The following is a 21,423-nucleotide window of genomic DNA, read 5'->3' as shown; positions in this document are numbered from 1 at the left end:
TTAGCTATTCTTATTTCCTATTTAGTAAAGTAAAGACCCACCACATCAAAGCTGTTAAAATGCTTACATGGCAAATTGAGCAGACGTGTAATTGTCATAGCATATGTATTTACTGCGTTTAGCTTTATTTATGTACGTGTCAAAATAGTCGTTGAAATTACAATTATTAAGACAACAATATAGTTCCTTATATCTCTAAGGATTTTTAAATCATTTCTTTCTTAATCCAATTTAAATATTTATATACGTGAGTGTAAACACCTGGAACATCTTTAGTTCCGCAATTATTATGACCGTAACTGACCACACCGACTAACTCGAAGGTGTCTCCATATTGGATCATTAAAGGTCCTCCTGAATCCCCTTTACACGAGTCTCGACCTTCCTCACCACCGGCACAGAGTTGATTATCGTTAAGCCTAAGCTGGTATGGGATCTGGCAGATGTTCGGTGGAACGTAGGGGAGTGAGATGTGCTGTTTGACATCGGAGAAGACGGTCCCGTTGGATCCCCAACCGGCAGTCAGGAAGCGGAGGTTATCGCTAGCTTTTTCGGTTGGGTCCTTAGAGGGTAGGCAAATTGGACGGATGAAGTCTGAAAAATAAAGTTAGGTTAGTACCAAACCGTCTGTGTTCGTATTGTATGGTAAGTTTAATAGTTTATAAGATCACGGTTGTGGTTGGTGCATCCGTGCCTACACAAAATAATAAGCAATATGATATTGGCAGTCTTTAGCTTATTTTATAATATAATCTTAGAGTCTGTTCGGAAAGAAAAGAGTCGTGGAATGTATGAGACCCAATATATTCCACGACTCTTCTCTTTCCGAACAGACTACCCAAAAAGACAATTTTCATTAACTGAATTGTCATCAAGTATTCAATTGACATAATATATTAAAGACTAACCTGTATAAGGAGCGTTTTTGCTTAATTTGACGAGTCCAATATCATGCGGTCCGCCTTGAAGCCGGCCCTTATATTCAGGATGTGCTATCTGACGTTCGATGCTGATGAGGATCACCTCGAGGATTTCAAACCCACCACCGTTGACTTCAACTGTGTCAGTGGGAAAGGACGTCGTGTTGTATTCGCCGAGTCGGACTCGCTTCCTGAAAAATAATAAAATTCAGCATCCTCAGCTATTCACAACTACATGCACATTTTGTCTATCTGCACTACACCTGTTTAAATCTACGAAACATAAAATGCAAATGGTTTATATATAAAACATATAACAATTGAGCTAGCCTTTTGTGAGTTACCATTTATTATTAAATTACTTATCTGATAAGCAGAGGTCGGCGGGGAAGAGCTATTTACCTTATAATTTGACATGTCTTACGTCATATCATAAAGAAAATAGCTCACCCCCGCCGACCTCTGCTGATAAGGCTTACTTGTACCCCAGATGCGAAAATACTTTCGGGTTTTAATTCTGCTAGGTTTTTAGGAAAGCTTTGGATCTTGCATAAATAAATAGTTTTAAAATATATTATATAAGCTTACGCTTCTCCATATCTTGTAGCCCCAATACAATGTGCTGCCGTGAGAACATATCTGGAGCTTATAAGACTGCCTCCACACGATGTGTAGCCCCCCGCGTATTCAAGAAGAACTAACCACGGGTACTGCTCAACTGTTGCTATATCACCGCCTGCAACACAAATGATACAGTCTTAGAAAAGCTAATTTTACTTAATGTCATGAAGTGATGAATACTACTAAGTGCAGAACTTTCTCCGAGCACATAACTCACAAAGGTAACTAACTCCCTATTATATTTTATCTGAAATTACTGACCAACAATCCTATCGCCGCCGATGGTCTCAATACCGCAGCAGCCGGTCTCCGGTGCCGGTGCCTGCAGGGTGGATGGACAATCAGACGACTCGGCGTATTCCCTGTCGGCGTCCGAGACGTCGTCGCCCTTGTCAGGGGTTGGCCGAACGGGCTTGCGGTGGGGGAACTCTATGGGCGCTGGCCGCGAAAACGAGGACCATTCTGATTGCGGAGGGCAGCACACCTGGAAATATGATAAATTCGGCATTTATGTATTTATATTCGGTAATGTAGGCGGCAATTCCTACAAATTCAAGTGGGGAACGCTAATTGAGGACATCGACAACAACACTTTTTTATGACTTGATATTGTCGTTGCCAAAACGATGTCGTTTGACTCGTTTGTACGAGTTGTTTTCTACACTATCTAGCAGAACTTCAATACCTTTGGTTTAAAGTTGTAACTAAGTCCGCAGGACGCTTGCCTCAAGAAGAGCAGATCCTCTTCAGTCTTTGCGTTGTTCTGGTCGATGTCTTTCAGCGGCTGGCATTTGTCCAGCAGCACGCACGTCCCGGCTCCGCCTTTCGGTGTTCGACATTGGTTCTCTGCAAAAAGTTTTATGTGTTGTTTATGTGTATGACAGTCAGCATCAAAAGTAGCGGATTAGACTACTGTCGTCAAAAGTATCTACATTCTCTAATGTTCAACAAAAAGATAATATATATAGCAATTAGATTGTAACAGATACTTTTGAAAGCAAGCTGTATAAAAAAAATATCTCTATTTATATTTGTATAACGATTACTCGATTAGCGACGTTGGTGATAGTAAAATGAAGTCATTTAAAACCTCAGCAAATGAAAACAAACTAAAAGACGAGGATTTATTTGTAAGATCATCTACTAATGATTAATTAGTCACATTCAATTACTATTTTAAAAGATAAGAAACTACTTAGGTTAAAGGATATTAGCAAATTTACTAGACAGTATTTGTTAATCAGCTGACAGGCACTTCAAACATCTGAATGAATAAATAAATAAAACTGATACTTACATAAATAGGTAGTATGTTCATAGTTCAATTATTACATTTATTAGGTACTTACGTCCACTAATAAGTCCGAAGCTGAGAGCAACACAAAAACTAAAATAATAGCACTTCATCTCGGCTCGGGGAATCACACCGTTGAGGAAAACGCGACCGTCTCGACACAGGTCCGGCCGGTTCTTGACCATTTAAATGACTAAACCGTCCACACTTGTTTTTATACTACGTATATACATTAGCGTAGCTGGTTGTATCAATATTATATTAATAACGACGACAAACCTGGTCCTAATAAAGACCTTAAAACAAGGTAGTATCTATGAGCTGGGGCCCGTTTCTCAAAAGCTTGTAACTTGTAATACAAATGGAAGTCCCTTGCTAACAAAAGCTGTCAAAAAGTGACATCCGCTTGTATTACAAGTTACAAGCTTTTGAGAAACGGGCCCTTGATATAATTACAAACAACGATACGACCATAAAGGCTGGTGCATATTACAGAACGAGAATTGAAAAGTTAAAAAGAAATCATAACAAAACCATTTGACCGTATTTTCAGTTAACGGCACCATTGAAATAGCTTTTATTATGTGTTCACTGTACAAACAGCAACACTCTGTCCATCGGTGGACCGTGGACCTTTATGCCTTTTGTAATAAGGTTTACGAATTGTCAGTTAACAGTATTGGCGATGGTACCTTAGTTTCTGTGATTTTCTAAGTTGTAAGAAGTACTTACGTAGGTGACAATTTTCACACACAAAGCTAAAATTTAAATTAGTTTTTGCCAAAAATTTCATTGTAGTATTAGCTTTATTTGAAACACGTGCATTTCAGGAATAGCTAAAATGCCTCGTATCATTTTATTAAATAAGGTAATAAAAAAAACTACAGTATAAAGTTTATTATTTAATCATCAATTAATCTCATTAAGTCGTTATCCTACTGGATCAGTTCATACTGCAATCTCACATCGATTTGACAAATATGCAATTCCCAAATATGTATCACAAATCTCATAAATATTTAGCCGGAGGCCAGAGAGACGAAAGCTTATCTTGTTGAAAATTCTTTTACCAAGTGGTCCTGTGTCATGGTCAAAAAGATGTTATTGACTAAAATTCACAAGCATCCAGTACAATTGAATTTACAATAAATTTTTAAGTTTTTCGTCATGGCATTGAACTGAGATTCTGTAAATCTGCCGCCAAGGGGTGAGGTAATCTCATTCGGAGCGTAGTGCCGTTGTCGACTCACGAATTCATTTTTTATCAGTTTCTTCTACAAAAATTATGTTAATTTCACATTTATAAAACTACTTCACGTTTTAATGTACTCGAGCTCGTATAAGTACAGGGCATTCACAGCACCTTTGCAGTGTATTGGTTACTGGTACGCAATACAGGGGCTGCATAGAACACAAGATAAGCTATAGGTAGTGTTTTTTTTTAATATAGATTGTTGACCAATGATATGGCATCCATGTTTAATCAGTTCTTATTCATAAAGTCAGTCTAAAATCAAGGCTGAATATTGCTTCTAATCCATGGCAAGTATTCAAACACTTTGGTGTACACTCCAGGAATGTCTTCTAGTCCACACGGCGTCGGGCCGAAACTGACGATGCCAACCACCTCGAATGTGGATCCCTCGGAGTACATGAGAGGCCCTCCTGAGTCCCCTTTGCAGGAATCTTTGCCTTTCTCGCCGCCAGCGCACACCTGGCCGCTCCACAAAGTGACACGGCGTTTGGGCACGTTGTAGGCCGGTTGACATTCCTGAAAGACATTAAAATTATAATTATCCATTTTTAGCGATGCATGTTAAATTTGCGTAAGTTCGGAAAAATGGTAACTGTCTTTATAAAACAAATGAAAGTTCCTAATTAAGGGCTAGGGTAACTTAGTCCATAAAGTCGACATGTACCTACCAAATATAGAAATTATATTTTTCAATTTTTTATTATATTTATTACTAATTATTACCCTTTAGATATATTTCTACTTACATAACTTATTATAAAATGTATTTAATGATGTATTCATTAACCGTATTAATAGGTACTCGTTTATTTAGTAATATGGAAGATCGTAAATAACCTTCATTAGTAGTTAGTTAGCGATTCGTGCAGGTGAAATCGAATCAACAGCAATGAAATCTTGCGAAGTTTCATTGTGTTCTTGCTTATAACAGTATAACGTTATTATTAGTTTTTAGATTTCGTAGTACATATTTGGATTAAAATTTGTTACGCTATTCGTAGGCGTACATACCTCAAGGCTAGTGTAAGGCAAGTCGACGTGTAGCTTGATTTTGCTGCTAGAATGTGTTTCATTGATAGCTCCCCAGCCTGCTGCAAATAACTTCCCAGAGGACGGTATGCTGGAGGTTACATCCCTCGTTGGCAGGCAGATTGGCCGGATAAAATCTGAGAGGAAAATCGTTTTTTTTTTACTTTGGATACAGATGGAGGTACCTTTTGAGTTTAGACCCAGGTAAGTGTGTAGAATACGATTGTAAATCGTCGTGTTCTCTGGCATTGCATCATCCACAATAAACTTTACTTTAAAGGGAATTTTAGGAAACTTGTTGCTAAAGATCAATTTTGTTATAGATTTGTGCAGATTCTAAGGAAATATACCAACGTAAGTGTACCTGTATAGGGTGCAAGTTGTGAAAGCCTCAGCATAGCGATATCGTGTCTCCTCAGCGGGTTACGCGGATTGTACTCGGGATGGGGAATGATGTGCTCAATGGGGATGATGACCGGGTCTGTGGTGCAGTCCATATCTCCTGGATCCCCACCTTCTACGGGTACGCAGTCGGGACCGCTGTTAGATGTGTCGTATTCACCCAGACGCACATTTGTTCTAAACGTAAATAATATAATATAATTTAATATTAAGCGAAATGGTTATATTTTGATGTCGCGCTATGTCAGCTATTTTGACATGTCAGGTTTACGCTAATCGGGTGGCGGCCAATCAGTTGATTTACTATACAGCTTTATATCCTTTCGTTCGTACAGTCAGCAGCAGAAGTTGCTAAGCGGGCGTGGTGTTCAAAATTACCTTGACACGCTCTTATTCTCTTAACAATAAAGTCGCGTCAACATAATTTTGAACATCTCGCTCGCTTAGCAACTTCTGCTACTGACTGTATCTAAATATGGTGGTATTGGAGTTCTTAAGGTCTTCCATGCATGAATGATACTAGCACAAACTTATATTTTGCCATATTTAGCGATTTACAAAGCCGCTTGCTATTTCCAAAAATAGACAGGTTCAGAAGTAACAGATGACTGGTAATATGACAAATATACTTTTTAGATAACGCAAAATTTACTATATTACAATGAGTTTGTGGTCGTTACGCACGCCGTACCATGGCTGCAGGATGCCAGGATGTACAAAACTAATTTGCGGGACTAATTGGCGAGAATATAAACGACCATGGCATATTCCAGCCAACGCTGTATTCGCGTAAAACCAACGCTAGTGTACAATATACAATAAGGGGCCTTACGGTGTCCCTGCATCAAGCACTGTCCCCTTCACGCAATGACCCGCCGTGAGCACATAGCGCCCGGAGATGAGCACGCCGCCGCAAAGCAGCTTGATCTTGTTGTCCTTTTTGTACTCGACGATCGCCAGCCATGGATACTGGTCGATGGCTGTTGCGTTTCCACCTTGAAAATAATAAATATGTAATTGAAAACATTGGAATACTCTTGAAAATAAACATATGACTGTAACTGGTAGGTACATATTTATTTCAATGTTGAAATGTTCAGATAAACCATTTCCTTGTTATACGAGGGGCGTTCAAAATATTCTCGGTATTGATATCTTACGACCTCTTCTAAAATTTCTTTCGTTACTGGCCGCTAAGGTTTATTCATTGACATTAAAAAAAAGTATAATTCGAACCGAGATAGTCTTTTGTTTTTCTGCAATTGCTGAACAAACATGAACATCATGTGCGAATTGACAATGTTAACTAAATTAGAACATCGATGCGTGATAAAATTCTTGACAAAACAGGGTAAAAATCAAAAAACCATAAAAGAGGAAATGGATTGTGTTTACCGTGAGTCTGCTCCTTCTTTATCTACCATTCAAAAGTGGTCAAGCGAGTTTAAACGCGGAAGGGAGAGTATTGAAGATGACCCTAGACCTGGCCGGCCTGTAGTAGCTACTTCACAAGAAAATATTGATAAAGTGGAAAAACTTATATTGGAAGATGGTCGAGTGAAGGTAAAATCTATAGCACAAGTAACCAATCTCTCTATTGGTACCGTACATGATATTATACATGACCATCTTAATATGTCAAAAGTAAGTGCAAGATGGGTTCCGCGAATGCTGACTCGGCTTCAAAAAGACATGCGAGCGATGCCAGCGAGTAAGGGTCGACGACAAGGTCTCCGGGTGGTGTAACCTTACCGCTGGTGTCCCCCAGGGTGGTGTGCTCTCTCCTCTGCTTTTTTCCATCTTTATTGACGGCATTACTAAATCTTTAAGGTCTAATTACCATCTGTACGCAGACGATTTGCAGATTTACGCGGCGGCTAACATTGACGAACTTCCTTCTCTTTTCAGTAAGATTAATTGCGACCTAAGAGCTATTTGCAACTGGACTTTGAATTTCGGGCTACAAGTGAATGCTAAAAAATCGCAGGCAATTGTAATTGGCAGTCCTCATTTTGTCTCCAAACTAGCGAATATGGTGTTACCCGATGTTACCTATGACGGGACTTTGATTCCACTTTCCTCTACTGTCAAGAACTTGGGTGTCATCCTAGACCAGACACTCTCATGGACGCCGCATATATCGGAGGTCAGTAGGAAGCTATTTGCTTCGCTGCACTCTCTGAGGCGAATGCAAAACTTTCTTCCTCTTTCTACTAAAATCTGTCTTGCTCGCTCTCTCTTACTGCCACTCCTCGATTATGGTGACATTGCTTTTGTGGACCTAAGGGAGGAACTGCTTGACAAGCTAGAGCGCTTGCAAAATGTCTGCATTAGATATATATTCGGGTTACGTAAGTACGATCGCGTGTCTGCCTTCCGCTCGCAGCTTGGCTGGCTTCCGATACGTCGTCGTAGGGATGTGCATGTTCTGTCATTACTCTTTAACGTGTTATTTAATCCCGCATCCCCTACGTATCTATCAGAGAGATTTAGTTTTCTGGCTACTGTTAGCGGTCACCGTCTGCGATCTAGTGAAAATCTGACTTTAGCCATTCCGCCGAAAAAGTCGCGTGCGTACTGTAAGTCTTTCACGGCCTACTCAGTTAAGCTGTGGAACGATCTACCAGTGGACGTAAGGAAATCGCAATCTGTTGCCTCACTCAAGGAGAAGTTGAAAAAGTTGTGGTTATTAGACTCCTGATGTAGTTAGAACTGAATACTTTGTATATATATATTTATATATTATTTATATATAGATTATATGTTTATGTAGTTAGTAAACAGCGGTATGTTTATGTATACGTATATGTATATGTGTATATAGGTTATATATGTATAAGTATGTTTATAGTTTATGCGTATTTATGAGTAGGTAGTACTGGTTTTCTCTTTATTTATTGCTCTCGTCTTCCTTTATGTGTATCCAAAATTCTTATATTGCTATTTGTCCATATTAAATTGTCTTTCACCTGTTAGTGTTTGATCCTTTCGCATTTTCTCAAAGGTTAGCTGGAAGAGATCCCTTTTAGGGATAAGTTCGCCTTTGTACATAACATTCTTATTTTTGTTTTGTTTTTGTCCGTTTTATGTAAACCTGTTTATGTGCAATAAAGTGACATACATACATACATACATACATGCGTGTAGCTTGTTGTTCCGATTTTATTGACCTGTGCGGTGAAAATCCTGATGAGGTGCTGCAAAGAATAGTTACTGGAGATGAAACCTGGGTTCATCATTATGACCCAGAGAGTAAACAAGAGTCCATGCAGTGGCACATTAAGGGTTCAGCTCATCCCAAGAAGTTCAAGGTCATCCCTTCAGCTGGCAAGGTCATGGCCGCGATATTTTGGGATTGTGAAGGAGTATTACTAATCGATTATAAAGAAAAAGGTGTAAATATCACAGGACAGTACTACGCTAACATTCTACGTCAATTAAAGGATGTAATTAAAGAAAAGAGGCGAGGAAAGTTAACGAAAGGTATTCTGCTTCTGCATGACAACGCCCCCGTCCATACTGCTCATATTGCCAAGGCAGCTATTGTTGAATGTGGGTTTAAAACTATTACTCACCCACCGTATAGTCCGGACTTAGCCCCCAGCGACTTCTTTTTGCTCCCCAATCTTAAAAAGGATCTGCGTGGAAATAAATTTTCTGACGATGAAGCATTGAAGGCGGCAGTGGAGGAGCATTTTTACACGAAAGATAAAAAATATTTTTACGAGGGATTAAAAAAAATAATTGATCGATCTTTTAAGTGTATGAACATAGGGGGGGAGTATATTGAAAAATAAAAATATCAAACTTTTCGTACTTGTTTGTTTTCATTCTCATACCGAGAATATTTTGAACACCCCTCGTACATATTTATTGTTATCGTAAATTGTTATGTTCATTATGGATTGATCAAGTTAGCATCAAACGGATTCCTTGGACTAGTGGTTACCGCGTGATGGTCTTGTGACGAGTCCGTATTCGTATCTGGCTACTCGGTTAAGAGTTTTTTTTTTCCGTTGAACTCTATCATTAATTTACCGGTAATCTTGTTAGCGCTGCTTCCGTCCATCCCGCAGCATTCTGTCCTAGGATCGGGCGGTGCCGCGGAAGGTTGACACAGACCGGTCGGCGGCGGTGGCCCTGGAGGTGGCCCGCAGCACACGTTGAAGCCGGAGTTGCGGCTTATACATCTATATACCAAAAGACGTACAATATTAATAGCGTTTATCTAGTTACCACTGATTAGACAAGGTACCTAATGTATCCGTTTGATTCTGTTTAACGCTTGATAAAAAACCACCAAATTCCAAAGTGTTTTCCTGTCAGTAGAAGAACACTTAATCTCATCGTATCCCAACCATTTCCGTCAATCGCCCACGATCACTACACCTTATAAAACAAAATCCCCCGCCGCGTCTGTCTGTATGTATGCATGTTCGCGATAGACTCAAAAACTACTGAACGGATTTTCATGCGGTTTTCACCTATCAATAGAGTGATTCTTGATGAAGGTTTAGGTGTATAATGTGTTAAGGTTTTGTGTAACCCGTGCGAAGACGGGGCGGGTCGCTAGTTCCAAAATATAATTATCCCCTTTATTGAAAACAACAATAGTGTTCCAAATGAAAAACGATATTTAATATACAATGGTGTGGTGTTCGAAATAATTAGTAGTGGAGTCGGATGCTTAAATTGGGAATAATGTTAATAATCCTTACATAAATGATACATAAAGTAGGATAATTCGAGTATTTGTACAGAAAAACAAGTAGTCTTACCTAAGACTGTTAACATAAGCTTTATCTTCAGCACTGACCGTAGGGGACTGCAACCTCTTCGCAATGTGTTCACACTGGAAAACGCTTATACACTGGCCCTGGTTGCCCTCCGGTGTGAAGCAAGTTGTCGACTCAGTTGGGGGAGGAGGAGGTTGTTCAGTGGATGATGTACAGCACACCTGTAATTCAAGGAAAGAAAGGTGGTTGAAAAGAAAATCACTTTATATCTTCTATGCCAAATTCCTTTCTGCAGGATCCTTGTAAATTTCAAAATATTTTACTTCTGTTTTCTTTTAATCCCCCATAATTTAGCTCCTTTGTTATTACTTCAACGTCCTCACAGGGCTATTAAGCCTGATAGTGGATAGTCAATTAGAACAGCAGCTGAAATTGTCTTTATCATGTCGTTATCCATACTATAGAGTTGAGTACATTTCATCTAAGGAGATTTTAAAATAATATACCTTTGGTATTGTGCCGATGAATCCACATGCTGACTTTTTGAGGAAGTTCATCTCGTCTGGCGTGAGGCGTGGCTTGTTCACAATTTCCCTGAGTGGGGGGCATTCCAATATACTCCTGCAGTCCCCGATCTTGTTGTCAGCGGTAGAACATTGTGATTCTATAAAAGGGATTTCTCTTTCAACCTGGTACGTCTCATGCTCAAGACCAAACCAAGATTAAAATACAAATTTGATACGTAGTGTTCATGAGGTTTAATGCATGTGCTTAAATGCATGTGCGAATTTTATCTCTCTGTCGCCGTTATTTGCTGTTAAAAAAAACGGACCCTTCTTATTATGAAAGAATTGAAACACTCCCAAAGTGCCCCACAGTGTTGTTTAATTGAAAAAGTAACGGAAAGTGCTAAACATGTACATAGGTACAGATAGAACTATGTGTCACTTGTTTGTGCCAATATTTTGTCAGAATTCAACTCTTATTGTAATTATGTAAATTCCCAAAACCCGGACATTCCTTTAAAATTCTAATAGGTAACCGTCGGTTATATTTTCGCATTGCATTTAGTGCTAGCGTGTCGATGTAAGCTTCTAGGAATATTTTATGATATACAATTATACATGTTTGAGATACCTCTCCTTAAATGGACAATTCTGTGGTGTATACGGTCGATCATAGTTGGCCTTCTCACCGAGTGGTGAAGCCTGAAAGCTGAATTTTTATTGAAACATATTGTAAGTTTGAATAATTTTACGGTTTAGACACACTTGTTTTTAGGCTCTCCGAAACATATTATTATCGCGCGAGTGGCTAATAACAAGTGAGTCTAAACCGTAAAATTATTCAATGTTAGTATGTCTCACAACGGTAAAAATTCGATATTGTAAGTTTACAATCGTAACAATTTCGGCTTTTATAAGAAAAACATGGCCATGGCCATTTGCCATTTAATTATTTAATATTTTTTTAATCATTTTCCTCAATGTAGACAACAACTATTCATGCGGTTTGCTTATGCGACATTCAATTTATACATACGTCATCATCTTCCTCGCGTTGTCCCGGCATTTTGCCACGGCTCATGGGAGTCTGGGGTCCGCTTGGCAACTAATCCCAGGAATTGGCGTGGGCACTAGTTTTTACGAAAGCGACTGCCATCTGACCTTCCAACCCAGAGGGTAAACTAGGCCCGTATTGGGATTAGTCAGGTTTCCTCACGATGTTTTCCTTCACCGAAAAGCGACTGGTAAATATCAAATGATATTTCGTACATAAGTTCCGAAAAACTCATTGGTACGAGCCGGGGTTTGAACCCGCGACCTCCGGATTGCAAGTCGCACGCTCTTACCGCTAGGCCACCAGCGCTTTTTTTTTTTCAATTTATACATACGTATGCATCACTATTATCTTTTACCTTATGCAGGTGCGTCTCAAAGTCAAAGTTACAAATATTAATATTTTAATCTTGTTGTTTTATATGAACTAAGTTGGACTGCTTTTCATTTAGAACTCTTTAACCCTTCCGGCGTTACTCATAAACGAACTATAAGCCTGAATTACTAAAACTATTAATCCTTTGTCAGTTCCCTTTAGGAGATTAGCAGCTATATCAAAATATTCCTAATTCTTTAATTAATTTGAAATACCTCTAAGTAATTGTAACAAGGATAACCACAACGGTAACATACCTATTTAAAAATGACATCATTTTGAGGTTTAAAATAATAATGTTGAAGAGGATGTTTTCTTCCAAGAACACAATATATTACTTTTCCATAAAAACTTTCCGCAAAGTATAGAATCTTGCGCATTTAAAGTGAAAAGACATCTTAATGCATTGGTCAAATTAAAAAAAGGCATTTTAAAACAGGTTTACTTACGTCCTTCCACGAAACACAAATAAGCCAACGCCGGTATAAGCCATTTTGGTGCCATTTTCACTTATTCGAACACTAATGTGTACAATGCGCCACAGACTTGCGCTGACCGCGCGGCGTCCGCGCAGATGCTCAACTGGTCACTAGCCAGTAGCCAGACCAGATTGTGTTAGGTTCGTTGCCACATAATATAACGCTTCAAGCGACTTGTGCGTTCATGATAAGTTTAACTTAATGCGAACTGTACAAAGTTGTATACAGTTTATAACTAAGAAACAAACATCTTCTATTGATGTGTTTGCCGTGTGAATAAGTCATTTTTTGTTATATTGTAAGTAATATGCGTGCTTGTGCAAATATAGACTTAGTTGCTTATGTACAAAGGTATATTTTGGTGAATATGGCGTTAATTGTGGCGATACATCAGCAAGTGAAACTATTAAGGAAAAATGGTTTTCGGTTGATGACAATGATGACTAACTCGGGGTTTTTGCAAAGATGTTATTATCATACATGTAGTGCATTCGGCATTCGGTAACCTTTTTCTGGAACTGCCTCCGCGTATGTTTGCGGAGTTAGATGAGGTCATGTTTTAAACTTGTCCATTCAATATGATTATTTAGACTTAGTCCAACCAATGCTAATTAGATTGTAACTTTAATACCTATTAGTTATGAACATGAATAAACAAGTAAGGTAGGTAAACTTGGAATAAAAAACCGGCCAAGTGCGAGTCGGACTCGCGCACGGAGGGTTCCGCATTCCGCAGCATCAACAAAAAATAGAGCAAAAAAATCGTGTTTGTTGTATGGGAGCCCCCCTTAAATATTTATTTTATTTTATTTTTAGTAGGTATTTGTTGTTATAGCGGCAACAGAGATACATCATTTGTGAAAATTTCAACTGTCTAGCTATCGCGGTTCATGAGATACAGCTAGGTGACAGCCGGACGGACGGACGGACGGACGGACAGCGAAGTCTTTGTAATAGGGTCCCGTTTTTTACCCTTTAAATGATCCCTAAAAATGATAGATATTATTTACAATATACAGGTATATTGTGGGCAATTTAATTTTAACTAGTACTTTAAAGCGCGACTTTCATATGTCGTGTTTCATTCAGTAACGTCTAACTGTCACATTCCTGACAAAATGTATGGAATTTGACATTGACCGTCAGCTTTGTGACGATTGCTATCCGGCCGTTAATGGTACACAGTTTAGTGAAAATGCACATGTAGATACTTTGCTGTTGCAATCTTGATGCTCCTGGAATATGTTTAAGGGACTCCACCTGGTTTTTAATTCGTTCTGACTATCTCTTACTTACTTGGAGAATTCCATACTAAAGGTATAAAGTGAAGTTCTTCTTGTTAATCAAGTTAGGGAGCATTCTAAGTGAATCCTTGTTTGTATATCCCAGATACTAAAATGACAGTTCGTTTGGCCAATTTACTACCCGATCATGCTTTTGTATCAATTCATACTAAATGACAGTGTGATTAGCAGTGACTAACTACTCTTAGTCCCTCGAGACGATGCAACAAGATTAGTCTAATTATTGGAACAGATCGGTCGGACAAATTGAGGCAATGTCATCGTAGTATCTGGGATATAAAAAAACCAGCCAAGTGCGAGTCGGACTCGCGTTCCAAGGGTTCCGTACATTTAGTCCGACTAATAACAAGATCAAAACCTTAACTACTTGTTCAATCAGAATTGGCCTCAATGATTGGCTCATTTAATAAATAAACGGCATTGAGACTGTTAAACTACGTCAATCGAAGTAAAAATACGCCATGCTATTTCAATTGTTTTATTTTAAAAAAGCACCTATCTTAATTATACAATTTTATTTATCAAACATTTTGCTAATTTAATATCGGATTACTAGTTCATATTAGATCTAATCCAGTCCAGATAAGCATATACATTGGTGTAGACGCCGGGCAGTCGGCCGCAAGGTTTAGTACCGTAGCTGACGATGCCGACCATCTCGTACCGGTCCTCGTTCTGTCTCATTAGAGGTCCCCCCGAGTCGCCTGTGCAAGTGTCTTTGCCTGACTCCCCTCCCGCACACATTTGCCCGCCCCAGAGACGAGGTTGATGGGTGAATTTCGAAAAGTGATTGTAACAAGTCTGTGGAAGAAAACTTTGGTCAGATTTATTTAAACATTCAGTGACCCCTCAGGTCGTGGTGGCCTAGCGCTAAGGCGTGCATCATTGAAAACTTATTTTAACTGTAAACATATTTTTGCCGTCGACTTTATTAAGGAAACCTATTTGTTATTCGGCTACTGACCTGGTAAACAACGTTCAACTACTTGATAAAGCATTTTAAATTGAGTAGGTACAGTAAGTATCACTGACCCTAGTTTTGTACAAAAACAAAAAGCGTTAAATCGTAACTGGTTTCGTATAAGAACAAAATAGTTTTTGTTCGCAACCGGTTTCGTACAAGACCGAAAAGTTTTCGATCGCATCTGGTTACGAAGCTCCGGTTACGTAGGCAGCCGAAGGGTTCAAATGGTTCAATAGATCCTGTTTCATATGAGGACCAAATACTTATATGGGACCAATTGTATTAAAACAATTCAAAAGTCAGAAATGATAGTTCAAGTTAGACATCCGACATCCGTACTCGCTTAGAACGCTTTTAACTAAATGATGCATAGTCACGCGGTAGCAGCCGTCGTAAAGGCGGAATTCCACCAGTGTGTGGTATTCAGTACAAAAATGCTTGTGCCACACAGTACCGCACACTGGTGGGTGCATGGAGTCCCGCCTTAATGTTTGAAATAATAAAGTATCGAGTGGTACAACATTTAAAAATAATGTTGATAATTTTGAGGATTGCATTAGCGGTTCAATAAAAAAAATACTTTAGTTAAGTCACTGCGAGTCATACGTACGAGTATATCGACTGGAGGAAGGTCCACTACTTGTTTCACAGGGCTTTCATTTCTATTCTCGTCTACAGCACCCCATCCTGCCGCAAGTAGGCGCGAGCCTGCTGAGCTTTCACTTATATTGGTCGAAGGCAAGCAGATCGGTCTAACAAAATCTGGAAAAAAGAAACAGATTTTGAAATTATTCAACATGCGAGTTTCACGACTATGAACTGCGTAGATTTAATTTAGTATACTGCTACTAAGACCGTAGGTCCTTTGGTGGCGTAGGTGGTCTACCACTGCCACTAGGACATTTCTGTATACATATTAAAAGTTGACCGTAAGCGTTTGTACAAGATGTTCCAAGTGTAATATTAAAATCTTACAATTATATGTTACCATCCGTGCGAGCTTTAGTATAGCGATGTCATTCCAATAGTCCGGTGCACCTTGATAGTATGGATGCCTAATGATTCGTTCTACGGATATGCTAACAGCACCATAAGTGCAGTCTTTGCCACCGCCTTCTACGAGAACGCAATCTGGTCCGGAATTGTAAGTATCGTACTCTCCAAGGCGGACGCTCGTTCTGCAAAACACAATGGTCAATATTATGGTGAATATTATTAATTCAATTTGTATCGTAATGTAATTGCAAATGTAATCATTGGCAAAGCTGTATTGAGACATTTTGATACTCTAAGCATTTACAGACCATGTCTCGCTTTCCCTAGATCATTCATCAAATTTGATTGATTTCTGAGATTGTGGTGCCCTAAAAGATGCAATGCCCTAAGTATTATAACTACTTATACCGCACCGCGCTATATTCGGCACTGATCACTGTGTATTGGAAAGTGGGTATTATACACCGTGTTTTTATTGAATTCCGTTAACTTCTTCGGGGTATGGTCAAGTACGTATAAGATAACTAAATGGCATAGTTAAATAAAAAAAAAAATTTTTTTTTTGTTGCTTTAAAAAAAAAAGTTTAATAGTAATTAAATGTAGCATATAGCGTTGTTGTAACACGGGCATTACATTTAACTCAACCAAACAATTGAAATTCTGTGACATATCAATGTCATTTCGAACATCGATCTACCGAGATTGTACTTAAGTTTAGTAGCAAATGTATGAACTCATTCTAAACACTAATCAATATGTAAACCGGCCCTAAGGCAAGTGTACACGCTTGTAGAGGCCTTATAGGAAAAAAATAAATTATTGATTATCTCCGAAATGGAGTTAATTAGAATATCGGTGTCTTTGAGAAAGTTACTTGATTTAAACTCGGGAATGCACTCTTGAAATTAACGGATATAAAAAAAGACACGGTGTATATATAGTGAGTAGTAGGTATTCATTGATCACCTTTGCTTAGACAGGGTATTGGCCAGACACATTTGCTGACGGCCGATCGTTTCATCATGACAGTGATGGAACATGGTGGCTAAAATTCTTAATTAACCCGTGGAGCGCCCTGAACCAAGAATAGTATATATTATTATGGAGTTACCATCACACGTGTCTTGGTAGGGCGCTCGACGGTTTAATATTAATCTGTGTATAATATTTCCAACTCCAACAAGTAGGCACAGTACAATAAATATACTTGGTCAACCAGATCTTGACAGTAGAAGAAGGCGCGAAATTCAAATGTTCTATGGGACGATATCCCTTCGCGCCTACATTTTTCAAATTTGCCGCCTTTTTCTACTGTCAAGATCTGCTTGACCAGTTATACATACAAAGTGTTTCCTGTATCCACACAATGAGCCGCCGTAAGTACGTATTTGCCACTGATAAGTGCTCCGCCGCAGTTAGTGACGATCGTGTTATTCTTGCGATATTCTATCAGAACTAACCAAGGGAACTGGTCGATATTTGCATTACCGCCTCCTAGGAATGTAATAATTTGATTAGAATTAGAATATTATACTTCTGACTATTATCTACCATCCCTCAATATTACCATTAAAATATACCTGAGATTTCCTAAACTCTTATCCACTTTTAAACTCTGCGTAACCTAAGAAGAGGTAGGATCAGACACCTACTTAAATATATTTTTTAATTGATTTGGAAGCTGAGTATTAAAAATAGTTAAGCGTTCTAAATATCTACGAAGATAGATGAGTATTTTAAGAATTTCTACCATTTTAGACATTTTTTTGAAACATAGTTATAGGGTTGTTGACACATGTTGAATTTTATAACTAAATCTAGTCAAATAGATAGAAAATGAGCAATTTATCACAATAAATTGGAAACCTAATAAATATATTGGATAGTAAAAAAATACAAAACCTCAAAATTAAATGTAAGTTTTTTTAAACATCCGAAAAGGAAAAAATAATGGTACCATTAGATTCCTTACATTTTATATAAATATAAATCGTATGTCAGCATATACATAAACGCAATATTTCATCGACAAAATCGCAATTAAAATTACCATTTATTTAATAAAGAATAAATAAATAATAAAAAAACATGATCATTAAAACTAATAATAAACTAAAAAACGTCTAATATGCGCCTCCACCCTGCATCGTACCCGGCTCAAAAGTCCCCATGATGCCTGCAGCGTTTCCTCGCTGCACGGCAATGGAGATCTGTTGAACCAGGTACGACCCAGAGCGGGGGTCGCAGCCCCTCTCCCGTAGACGTCTCCCCAGTTCACCAATCAGACGCCGAGCCTCAGAGCCCCAGGGTCCCGCGGTTTCAATTGCCACCGGCACGAAATCATAGCTTGATTCCAGGGCGGAGTATTTGGTGTGCTTTAGCTTGGCGGCGGTTTCCGCCGCCGAGCCGGCACACCGTGAGGTTTGCCTCAGGTGGGACGCAGCAAAGGTGCTAACGCAAGTTGCGTCCCATAAGAGACAGCGTCCCCTCCGCCATGGAATCAAGGTTAGTCCGTCCGGTCTTTTACCGTCCGTACGACTCAAGCCAGGGGGCTCCAGTATGCATGGCACGCTAGCCGACACCATTGCCCTTCGTATTATCTCATTAATAGATTGGTGCCTAGGAAATCGCCCCGCGCACCTTTGGCAGCTTAAACCATGGTGTCCGTTGGCTTCTACCATTGCTCCGCATCTGCAGCGATGAGCCTCGCACACACTGGCCCCCAACCGGAGTGCCACTGCTATTCTTAACGAGTCGTTGTCTAGCAGTGTACCAAGCTGGGGTGAGGGCAGTGCATGTATCCAGGCCCCTGACTCTGGCTGTGCAAGAGCTTTAAGGCGCGCGAGATCGACACCCGAGGCGCCAGAAATCAACGAGTTGTACACACCTCTGCTCCAGATGTCGTCCCATTGTCTTTGTACAGCGGGATCGTCAGGCCTTGCGTCGCCCGGCGTAGATGCGGACCACTTTGCCAAGGCTTCTGAGACAAATGGAACCGGGGAGTTGCCACCATTAAGAGCTAATATTCGAGTGACAAGATCCACAGTTCCATTCGCAGATGGTAAAAAGGCAATGAGTCCTATATCTTCGACGCGGCGAATTCCAAGGCCGCCATAACGTATGGGAAGCGTCGCTTGAATCCACTGTATGTCGGTAAGATCGACGTTTAGAATGAGTTGTAAGGTCGACTTTAATTCAAGATCTATTTCTTTTGCTGCTTCAGGGAATAGCCACGAGGGAGACGTCCTTAAGATATAGGTCATCCGGGGTGTGGCGAAGCAATGACGTAGTAGTGTCATGGACACGTGAGATGAAAGATTGGTCAAGTGGTTCCGAGCTGCCACAAGTGCATCCTTTTTAGTTCGAAGGGCGGCACTAACACCCTCGGGGAAGATGGGCGCACCTAACAGAGAGAGAGACGCTTTGTCCACTTTTTTGATTCCCGGCAAAAATGTTTGCAGAGCCAAAGAGGAGGATTCAGACATTGACCCACAGGAGAAGAGCTCGCACTTCGTGGGATTTACTTCTAGCCCAAGTTCTTTGAAAGCGGGTATGAGGTTCTTTAGGTCCTCGCAATTACCTTGTTTTACATACATCGAAACGGCTTTTATTACATGGTGACGTCACGATGTATTGCTATTTTGTTAGGATCGTTTAGTCAGTACAGTACGATAGTCAGACTTTGACTGTCAATTGTGACTTTTGTATTGCTTTAAGGCAATGGGTCCTATATAGACATTTGATCCTCAAAACAAACTTGATCGACTGACACCATTAATGAAAATTTGTCAAATACCCTATTGAGATGTAGCTAGAGGTGTAGCTAATAGGTCCTCTTATTCTAAATGTCTGTCCTTTTGTTAATGACATAGGTACAGTGAGCAGCAGAAGTTGCTAAGCGGGCGAGGTGTTCAAAATTACCTTGACCCGCTCTTATTCTTAAAAATAAAGTCGTGTCAAGGTAATTTTGAACACCTCGCCCGCTTTGCAACTATTGCTGCTGACTGTATAACATTTAGACGTACCTACCGGAGATCTTGTTGAACCCTTCACTTGATCCACAACAGCCGGTCTCTGGGCCTGGGGGTACAGCCGTCGCAGGGCATTGTTCGCTCACAAAATCTATTTGATTCGTTGCTTGAATAGGTTTAAGAGGTGGAGCAGGCGTACAGCAAACACTATAACTGTCTGGACCGTAGCATCTACAATACAAAAAAACTCACGATAATTTAAACTTGATAAATGTAATACCTTAGTCATTATTTTTTATATTATACAATATTTTTTAGTCATTATTTTTTATATAATACGCGACGATAATTTTAATTGTTGAAGACGTCGTAAATCGCAATCCGATTGGGAGTTTTCATTAAAAACGCTGCCTTCCCTTTAATATACCAAAACCATGTAGATATGCTGGAGTCGTTCCTCTTTTTATAGGTCTACAGGAAAGTTCGTGATGGCATATATCATTAATGTCATAGTGTAAGCACTCATTACTCTTGCTACTGCTCCTGACACTGCCGGTGTTTTGACTGCCGTCCGAAATACCGCCTCTGACTGTAACCTTGGCAGCATCAGGAGCATGAGAAACAGCATCAGCATGGTGGCGTTATCACTATTTTTCCTGCTCACTATGGAGCCCTTAAATACTGTAAAAGGCGTGCAGGAATTTCGTTGTTATATGATTACCTCGATTTTTGGATGAAAGTCAAATCGTGAGATGAGGGGTTGCTTATTAACAACTGGACGAAGTTGGAGCAGTTACGGATATCGATGCATTGTCCGTTTACACCATCTGGTGTCACGCAGTCAAGGTCCTTTGGGCAGCAAATCTGTAAAATGAATTACACGGATTTAGAAATTATTAGACGCAGTTTAAGGGAATCCTCGCTAAACATTATACCTAAATAATAAACACATGCATGTTATCTAGAATAAAATTATACGTCCTTAAAGATAAAAAAATAATGAGTCCCTAGTTCGATAATATCTTAGATTTACTTACAGAATGAACATGTTACTTTACTTAGATGTCTTTTTTACTGTTATACATATTATATCTAAGTCTATCAGTGTAGTGTTACGTATTACGTATGCTGTAACTTTTAATCTCACCTTAGGAAGTGTTCCATCGAATCCGCATGTCTGCTTTCGCAAAAAGCTAAGCTCGTCCGTGGTTTTTTTGGGCTTGGTGACCAAGGGACGCAGGGTTTCACAATTGTCAATGCTTATGCATGTGGTGTTTGTTAAGCTATCTGCACACTGCCCTGAAACATACTATCAGACTAAAGTAGGTGTCAATTATAGTTCATAATTATTACAAGGTTTAGATATGTGAAGTCCTCAATCCACAGGGGTCGAGCGTGTGGAGCACATTCGATATTAATTATATTATTAATGGAAGGAGGTTTGTGCCCAGCGCAAGGTCTGGACGGCTACATCGAAAATCTAAGTTCATAGAAAGTATGTATATATTATGTCCAT

The 21,423-nt window shown here is 39.5% G+C and overlaps 3 protein-coding genes and 1 long non-coding RNA gene across 6 annotated transcripts in view; 1 reads left to right on the top strand and 3 right to left on the bottom strand.

The window, feature by feature from the left end:
* LOC134657875 (protein MTSS 1) overlaps window positions 1-21,423 on the top strand; it is a 169,634-nt gene that overhangs the window by 101,993 nt on the left and 46,218 nt on the right. The gene's annotated exons all lie outside the window — the stretch shown is intronic.
* Window positions 1-21,423, bottom strand: part of LOC134658818 (uncharacterized) — a 73,514-nt gene that overhangs the window by 29,350 nt on the left and 22,741 nt on the right. The gene's annotated exons all lie outside the window — the stretch shown is intronic.
* Window positions 189-3,051, bottom strand: LOC134658363 (phenoloxidase-activating enzyme-like). The gene is made up of 6 exons (XM_063513997.1): window positions 2,891-3,051; window positions 2,227-2,387; window positions 1,803-2,025; window positions 1,509-1,656; window positions 909-1,111; window positions 189-594 (listed from the first exon to the last, which is right to left on the bottom strand). The coding sequence occupies exons 1-6, from the start codon at window positions 3,018-3,020 to the stop codon at window positions 206-208; spliced, it is 1,254 nt and encodes a 417-aa protein (XP_063370067.1). The 5' UTR covers window positions 3,021-3,051; the 3' UTR covers window positions 189-205.
* Window positions 4,278-12,709, bottom strand: LOC134658334 (phenoloxidase-activating enzyme-like). Its single transcript, XM_063513960.1, has 8 exons — window positions 12,642-12,709; window positions 10,764-10,921; window positions 10,300-10,478; window positions 9,560-9,711; window positions 6,354-6,516; window positions 5,484-5,698; window positions 5,102-5,256; window positions 4,278-4,606 (listed from the first exon to the last, which is right to left on the bottom strand). Exons 1-8 carry the CDS (start codon window positions 12,694-12,696, stop codon window positions 4,349-4,351), a joined length of 1,335 nt encoding a protein of 444 aa, XP_063370030.1. The 5' UTR covers window positions 12,697-12,709; the 3' UTR covers window positions 4,278-4,348.

This window comes from Cydia amplana, chromosome 2 (assembly GCF_948474715.1).
Source record: "Cydia amplana chromosome 2, ilCydAmpl1.1, whole genome shotgun sequence".
In the NCBI taxonomy this organism is placed as follows: Eukaryota; Metazoa; Arthropoda; class Insecta; order Lepidoptera; family Tortricidae; genus Cydia; species Cydia amplana.
The sequence above is the reverse complement of the archived record's forward strand: the minus strand, read 5'-3'. Positions and strand labels throughout refer to the sequence as shown.

Bases quoted from the DNA above. Each gene is read 5' to 3' on its own strand.
- LOC134658363 (XM_063513997.1), bottom strand. From the start codon at position 3,020: ATGGTCAAGAACCGGCCGGACCTGTGTCGAGACGGTCGCGTTTTCCTC. The intron at 1,112-1,508 runs GTAAGCTTATAT...ATTATTTTTCAG, and splicing joins GCTACAAGATATGGAGAAGC to GAAGCGAGTCCGACTCGGCG. The intron at 595-908 runs GTTAGTCTTTAA...TTTATTTTTCAG, and splicing joins CAAAAACGCTCCTTATACAG to ACTTCATCCGTCCAATTTGC.
- LOC134658334 (XM_063513960.1), bottom strand. From the start codon at position 12,696: ATGGCACCAAAATGGCTTATACCGGCGTTGGCTTATTTGTGTTTCGTG. The intron at 6,517-9,559 runs GTAAATTAATGA...ATTATTTTCAAG, and splicing joins CAGCGCTAACAAGATTACCG to GTGGAAACGCAACAGCCATC. The intron at 5,699-6,353 runs GTAAGGCCCCTT...ATTTACGTTTAG, and splicing joins GTGCTTGATGCAGGGACACC to AACAAATGTGCGTCTGGGTG.